The following is an 8,222-nucleotide window of genomic DNA, read 5'->3' as shown; positions in this document are numbered from 1 at the left end:
ATACTTGAAGACTTTCCACTACCTACATTCATCCCAAAAACCCAGAGCATCTCTTTGTAGAAGCGAGGACAAGCACAGTCCTCACCTGGGGGGACTGTCCTCATTTCTCTTGACCTTGTAAGGAAGTTTCAACTTAATAAGGATATGGCGGGAGATTCCCTTCATTCTTTAAACTTTCCCTATTCGAGCATCCTGTTGTGTTTTGGGGTTTTTTTCATTTCAGCACCTCGGACAGCAGCCTCCGGGGTCTCACTTCAGAAAATCCCTGCAACAAATACTTAAAAATAATACAAAAAATTTGCAGACCAGACCTGTATGAGGCAATCAGAGGAGACAAGTAGAGCAACAACTGATGACTAAGAAATATCTGCTACCTGCAGTATCTGTACAAGGGTCTTTTTATTATTATTTTTTTTATCATGGCATTCAACAAAAGTAGGCTAAACATTACTGGTCAGCACAGCGGGGCTGGTAATCCGTAAGAGTAAAAACTGGCCACGTTTCAGGTGGAAAAGACAGGGATTACTCTCTCTCTCTCACCCACTTTCCCCCTCTCTCTCTCTCCCTCTCTCTCTCTACCTATGTGATTATATGTGAACAAATCTGTCACAGGACCCGCGATTCTGCGCAGGCTACTATAGTTGCCCCTTTTGTCATTCACCATATTATCCATTGAATAATGTGTGTGTTTGTGTGTGTGTGTGTGTGTGTATGTGTCACTCATGATGTCACATGGTACTGTTTTTTTTTTGGTGTGTGTGTACATGTGTAATATACAACACAGTCTATTTGATATTCTTGTTCTTATACTGACATTATTTGAAGAGCACATTTCTTTCTCTCACATCGTCCCGTTTGATCTCTCTCCTCTCTTTCCCACCCCCGCCTTCCTTGTTTGCTCCTCTTCACTTTAACACGTACTATCGCCACTTTGGGACGCAGGCTTCACTTATATGATTATAAGGATTTCAGATGGGATGCCATTCACTCCAACAATCATGTCCCTCTGTGTTATTAAGAAAAACTACGGACGACGGGATTATGCTCAATATTCCATTGACAAAAGCTTTTAATTTCACCATGGCACACCCAAATTCGTTCCTTGGATGAACAAGCGATGGAAGAAAGGGTAGCGCGTAATGCTCGTGCGCCTTGTAGTAGAGTGTTTCAGAAAAGTGAGGATCTGATATATTCTAAAGTTGCCTCTGAAAATGAACTAACTGTGTGTAATGACCTTGTTTTAAAAGGACACTGTCAGGACTCGCCTGTAAGTGTGTGTGTGTGTCTGTGTGCAAGAGCGCGTGTCTACAAGACAGAGAGGGCAGAGGGAGGCGGGCACGCCCAAACGATGGTGTTGAATGACGCCCGTCTCTTGCTTCTTGTGTATATCGGTGCGTCCTGCCATTGGCGGAGGACAGTGAAAGGTACCCAGCGCTGGCGCGCAGGGGGCGGGTGGAGGGCTTGTTTATAAACCCAGATCTCTCCCCGTGGGCGGGAACAGCAACAGTAGAGAGTGAAAGTGAGGCGGAGGGAAGAGATTGAGAGACGGTGGAGGAGACGAGGCTGTGGCGGTTGTGGTTGACCGGGGTTCGCGGAGGGGGCGAGGCGGCCGCCCCTGTATGCGTCTTCAACCGCGCATGGACGACCACCTCAGCCTCCTGCAATCACCCCCGCCGAGCGCAACCAAAACTCGGGGCGACAACCTGGTGAACCACGGATACACAGACACAGAGGCCGACGTGATGACGGTTGTGGCGTGTGACAACATGTTGGAGGAGTCGGCGGCTCTCCCGGGCCACCACTCTCTGGACCGATATGAGCCGGATCACGAATGCTGCGAGAGGGTGGTCATCAACATCTCAGGGTTACGCTTCGAGACGCAGCTCAAGACTCTCTCCCAGTTTCCAGAGACCCTGCTGGGGGACCCCAAGAAGAGGATGAGGTACTTTGATCCTCTCAGGAATGAGTACTTTTTCGATCGGAACCGACCCAGCTTTGATGCCATTCTGTATTATTACCAGTCAGGCGGGCGCATCAGAAGACCCGTTAATGTGCCCATTGACATTTTCTCTGAGGAGATCCGCTTCTATGAGCTGGGTGAGGAGGCTATGGAGAAGTTCAGGGAGGATGAGGGCTTCATAAAGGAGGAGGAGCGGCCGTTGCCAGAGAATGAATTTCAAAGACAGGTGTGGCTGCTTTTTGAGTACCCGGAGAGCTCGGGTCCCGCCCGGGGAATAGCGATAGTGTCTGTCCTGGTCATTCTCATCTCCATTGTCATCTTCTGCTTAGAGACATTGCCGGAGTTCAGGGACGAGAACAGGGATCCGATCACCATTGCGCCTGTGATAAACGGCACACTCCCATATCTCATCAGCCCCTTCTCAGACCCGTTCTTTGTGGTGGAGACGTTATGTATCATCTGGTTCTCCTTCGAGCTGCTGGTGCGCTTTTTTGCATGCCCGAGTAAAGCCACGTTCTCCAAAAACATCATGAACATCATAGACATTGTGGCCATCATCCCCTATTTCATTACCCTGGGCACAGAGCTGGCAGAGAGGCAAGGGAACGGACAACAGGCCATGTCATTAGCGATTCTGCGCGTAATTAGGCTGGTTCGGGTATTTCGCATCTTCAAACTCTCGCGTCACTCTAAAGGGCTTCAGATTTTAGGACAGACTCTAAAGGCCAGTATGCGTGAATTGGGGCTATTAATCTTCTTCTTGTTCATCGGTGTCATCCTCTTCTCCAGCGCTGTTTACTTTGCTGAGGCAGACGACCCAGATTCGGGTTTCAACAGCATCCCGGACGCGTTCTGGTGGGCTGTTGTCACCATGACCACCGTGGGTTATGGGGATATGCACCCCGTGACAATCGGAGGAAAGATTGTGGGGTCTTTATGCGCAATCGCTGGTGTGCTGACAATTGCCCTGCCTGTACCTGTCATCGTCTCCAATTTCAACTACTTCTACCACAGAGAGACGGAAGGCGAGGAGCAGGCACAGTACCTGCACGTGGGCAGCTGTCAGCCTCTGGCAGACACTGAGGATCTGAGGAAGACTCGCTCCTCTTCCTCACTCAGCAAGAGCGAGTATATGGTGATAGAGGAGCACGGGATCAACAGCGCGTTCAAACAGCAGCCTAACTTCCCCACCACCACGCAAAACAACTCGCAGAATTGTGTGAATATAAACAAAAAGATTTTCACCGACGTGTAGCCAGTTTTTAGAGTCATGGCCCTGAACACAGGAGGAGGAGGGGGGGAGGGGGGTGTGATGTGTCAACACAACAGCTGGTTCTGTGGTTGCGCACAAGCGTGTGGAAGCCCCGGTAGATCACAGGAAGCGAGAAAAGGAATAAAAGAGAGGAAAAGAAAGAGCAAATCCTGCCTGTTCAGAGACGCCGCTTTGTGCTCCATTCAAAAGAATCAGGATTTTTTTTTTTCATTTCACTGATCTGAATTCATAACTCTGTACGGTTCCATTCGCACTTGGAGAGAAAGAACTCCTTAAAGTATTAGGCCTTTACTATTCTTCTCCGAGGGAAGGAATTGACCTGTTGTGCGTTGTGCAATGGCCAATATATCATCACAACAGGTAGAAATAGAAGCTTTGTAACTGTGAAAGATGAGTCCAAATGTATGCTACTCGAAGGACACTCACATTAACATGCGTTATGAGTCGTGATTCGTCCAGTCATAGCCTATGTATACTATTGAGAATCATTTAACTATTTGTGTGTGTTTAAACACATGTAATGTCTGAAAACACAGTTCAGAGTATATTATCTCAATTAGACCGTTCTGTGCTATGCCTTTATTGCTCGTTAAAGTCTAGTCCAAATGCTACTGTCTTAAAAACAACGCCCCTACAATTTCTTAACATAAAAGGTCCTGATAGGCTGATTTAATGCGTAAACGGCACCATGTAAACAAAGGGGCCAGCCGGCTGTCAGTGTCTCATCATCGGCACACGTGAGAGAGGAGAAACACAGAGCTCTTTCACAGACACACACACAGCGATCAAAGATGGAGCGTGCTTCTCTTTGGATGCCTCAAATATAGCCCGCTGTGATGCAGTCTCCATGGCTACGGTCGTTTCCTCGGTAACCCCCAGTCACCGTTGCCATGGCGCCCTTGTTTCCACAGTAACCTCCCTGATGGCTTGGAAGCTATATTGAAGATTCTCATCTAAATAGCTTGTCTTCAGTCTCTTAAAAGACTGTCAAGTCATCACGCATGGAGTGCGTAAAATATGTGTCCAAACGTGCCCAGCGCCACTATCACTTATCACATTGACACACACACACACACACACACACACACACACACACACACACACACACACACACACAAAACAATTGGAGTAAGGAGGTCTGTTTACAAATTGCCACCATGAACTGCCCCTCAAAAACAAAAAGGAAAAATGAAAAAGGCACAACTCAGAGAGATGCCGGGAAAGGGAAAGGAGAGACAGCGTGTGAGGAATTATGAATGGACTGGGAGCACATTGTGTCTGGCTGTCCTGAGTGCGCTACTGCGGGCGCTCAGCAGAGGCTGCTGTTCTCCCACTGATAACATTGGTAAGTTCTGGGCACTGTCATGCCCCTGTCTCTTTATGAATGATCTATTTGCCTTTAGTCGCAGCCCCTGTTTTAAGTGATTGTAGATTTAAACAAGTGTTTTACACTCGTGTCAATTCATAATGACACTGGTGAAAAAGACACTTTATGAAGATGCACTAAGATGTGCAGATAAGAATAGCTGCTTATAATTCTTACATTAGTTAAAGTAAAGTAAGGAATCTTTGTTTGTTTGTTTGTTTGTTTGTTTGTTTGTTTGTTTGTTTGTTAAAAATATAGTAATATATCAGGAGTTGCAGGTGTACACATGTGTGGACCTCCATCAGTCTGAGTGTGTATGTTGGCTTTCCTGTATTGCATGATGGGTGTGATGCTCCTGCCCAGGTGGTCTTTGACCTTCAGCTGACTTTGTCTATGCAAGGAATTAAGGGCACCAACAGCAAGCCCACCCAGTTTGCCTCAGTGCTGCCCACTGGTGGCCACCAGGACAGGTGGCTCCATAACTGCTTTGTGTGACTTCTTGTCTTCTCTTGCCATCACCATCACACAAACAACACAAACACAGATGTCAAATAACAATGAAATACCAGACAGCAAGATTACAAACACAGCTGCTGGTTTGACACTGGTATTGTTGCACACATCCTGTTTTCTTATGCAGGGGGTTTACTCCGTATTTTATTTGATAAAAACTGTAAATTATCATTTGCATGCTCATATTATTTTATATTAGTGTGTTAATTGGGTTGGAAATTGTTTTAGCAACAGTGTAACCCTCTACCTCACTTTTTCTTCCTGTGCCAGATTCCTGTCTTTGAAGCTGCTGCGCTGCTATTCTTGCAGATTTATGTCTAGATTTATGTTCAGTGTCCACCCTGACTGTGATTACTCTGAACAGAAGTGAAACAGAGACGAGGGTGAGCAAGAAATAACATTAAAAAAAACGATCTAACAAGCAGTTGTGCTCTGAATCTCTTTAGTGTGGCTGTGTGCTTTTGAGCACATGTGTGGTAGTAGACTGTTAATACATATACCTCTCCAGTCATGGTTGAGTAATAATTAGGGCAGTCCAATTAGCTGTAGTACCCTAAAGGCAAAGTGGGAGGTCCTGCAGAATGACCTCCTCATTGACTATTCCTTTCCATTTTGACCCCTGACCTTGACTTCAAAATTTTTCTGTGAAAAACTCCATATTCGTCATCAGTTAAATGGTTTGCTCATTTCTCAGGTCACATAAAAGCTCCAGTGATGAGAAACAGATCTATTGATCAGTAAGCAAGATATATTACAGAGGAAATGGGAGCTCATCTTCTAATAAGATTGGTCAGTGTGGGAGCTCCTCTCATGAGCACGGGCAGGATGGATTGTTAGATACAGGACCAGGCGTACTCATCTTTTCAATTTTTACTCTGTCCACCTGTGCTAATGTGAATCCCCACAGCTCACATGAGTTTTACATTTTGTTGTCAGACTCTAGTAACTTCTCCTCATCTCCCCTCCTCTCTGTTTAGGATTGCCACAGCTGAGACATTTTGTTGATGCTTGTATACAGGTTAACTTGCAGTTAGTTAGCTACTACGATACACATCTACTTCACAGACAGTCGAATGCCTCCTCTCCTCTCCTCTCCTCTCCTCTCCTCCTGAACTGACAGTGTTTACAGTTTGATTTTTGCATGAGCAGTAATGAGACAGCAGGGACAAGAGGAGCAGCCTTGCATCGTTAATAAGACCACCGAGTTGTGTGATGGGTCTGTCTACGCTATGTGGCTCTAACAATTTTGCTTTTTCTTTTCCTCCTCCTCCTCCCCCCTCGCTCTCCCCTCCTCTCAGGTGAAAGTTGTTCCATTTTTCTGCTCAGACCTCCTGGAACCCCTGACGACCCCAATTAGACTGTATCCCATTTAGGTAAATAGACTATGTTTATAAGGAGTGTAAATATGACATGGGTGAACTAACATTCATTGATAATTACTGAGAAAGGTATTCTCATTTTAAAGCTGTATAGATTATCCATTAACCGGCAGTGACCCTTTTTCCCTGTAGGGGCACAATGACTCTGGTCTTTCTGTTGGGCCAAAGTTAAGAATTGAGACAGAACTCCCGCTGGATCAATTTTTCTTCCCCAGCCCTCGTCCTCCTGACTGGTGTCCTCAAACCTGGACTTCTAACAAGCAGTGCCTATCAGACTCCTCCTCCTCTGGAAAACCATTCAATCCAAAATGCAACAAAATGCAATCGCAAGAATGAAAAAAAAAACAAAAAAACAGACGTATAACATATCCCAAATACAGTTTTGTAGCCGCAGTTTTATGACTGCTTGTGTTCTGGAGTTAACACACTGTGAGTGTAACCATCACAGGATCAAAAGTGATTCAGACAGTGACAGAATTCAGCTGGGACCGTGTGCTATGGACTCTGACACTTCTCCATACTGCTTTCTATATACAATTCAAAAGGACAGCTACAGGAAACAGCCAGCAATTTTGCAAAGCACATTTCATTCCTGGACTTTACAAGGATTTCTACACTCTGTATTCATGTTTCTGGGAACTGATGTTCATTACGGACAATAACTGACAAACAGCTTTTGCTTCAAGTCAAAAGTGGCAAAAACTGAAGCCAACCATGATTTGCTGATATGAAACTGTGATACAAATGAAAGACTGTTAGCCATATGCCTTTGTTAGCTCTGTGTGCTCAGTATTGCTAATATGTGAAACACACACATACAGTATGTGTGCTGGTTGCTGCTATTCCCCTGACCTACACATGGAGAACAATACAGAGGCATGAACATACACACTAACACAGACACACAAACACGCACACACGTATACACATGCCTGTGGATGGCTCTCTTTTATCCCAGAGTGCACTGGTGTTTTTTTTGGGATGGGGCAGAATGTTGTCAGGGGAAGGCTGTGTATGCCAGTATTTGTTCTGTGTTATTCTGTGCTGTCTTAAACATGACCCATATAAAGAGATTACGAGTTGTACTGTCTTTATTTGAGAGGAGCTGCAGTCTGCTTTCACTCAATTACTGAGAGAATGGTACTCATGTATGTCTGGGAGAATATCTAGGTCCAACTGCAGACCTCATTGCCTTCTCTGTGTACAGTATATTTCAATTATGAAAAATATGACGAGAGGAGGTTGAAACAATATAACCCATCGTGTGTGGATGGATCACTTCTCTCATTCACTCCAATATTTTGTTTTTAGTATAAGCACTCTGATCAATTTGTGTTTTATTATTCAACAGGAAAAAGGTGCAAAAACAGGCAGAGCAAAAACATTAAAAGGTTTAAAGTAGGGCACCCTATCAAGTGTTTAAAGTACTTTATATAAATGTGATGACAAAACATTGGGACATATTTCTAATGGTTCAGTCCTTCAGTGTTCCATTCAAATTTCCTGAGTTTATCGGAGCATTAGCATCCGTTAAAATGCTGTTGAAACACAGGAAGTGTCACTGTTTAATAAGTGTTTCCCATTCAGAGCCTTGCACAGTGACCATCTTTCAGTAGTGAACAGTAGCGTCTGGCTCGCAGCCGTTTAGACGCCTGGTTACAGAACAACACACTCATGCAACAGAAGTCCCTGCTGTAGTTGTGCTGAACAGACAGAACAAGGCAACCTCTC

At 45.0% G+C, this 8,222-nt stretch overlaps 1 protein-coding gene across 1 annotated transcript; it reads left to right on the top strand.

Moving 5' to 3' along the window:
- The first annotated feature begins 922 nt into the window (after window positions 1-922).
- On the top strand, window positions 923-7,567 carry LOC130174431 (potassium voltage-gated channel subfamily A member 3). The gene is made up of 3 exons (XM_056384246.1): window positions 923-4,578; window positions 6,411-6,485; window positions 6,624-7,567. Exon 1 carries the CDS (start codon window positions 1,620-1,622, stop codon window positions 3,213-3,215), a length of 1,596 nt encoding a protein of 531 aa, XP_056240221.1. The 5' UTR covers window positions 923-1,619; the 3' UTR covers window positions 3,216-4,578; window positions 6,411-6,485; window positions 6,624-7,567.
- The last annotated feature ends 655 nt before the right edge of the window (window positions 7,568-8,222 follow it).

The sequence above is a fragment of the Seriola aureovittata genome, chromosome 9 (assembly GCF_021018895.1).
Source record: "Seriola aureovittata isolate HTS-2021-v1 ecotype China chromosome 9, ASM2101889v1, whole genome shotgun sequence".
Lineage (NCBI taxonomy): Eukaryota > Metazoa > Chordata > Actinopteri > Carangiformes > Carangidae > Seriola > Seriola aureovittata.
The sequence above is the reverse complement of the archived record's forward strand: the minus strand, read 5'-3'. Positions and strand labels throughout refer to the sequence as shown.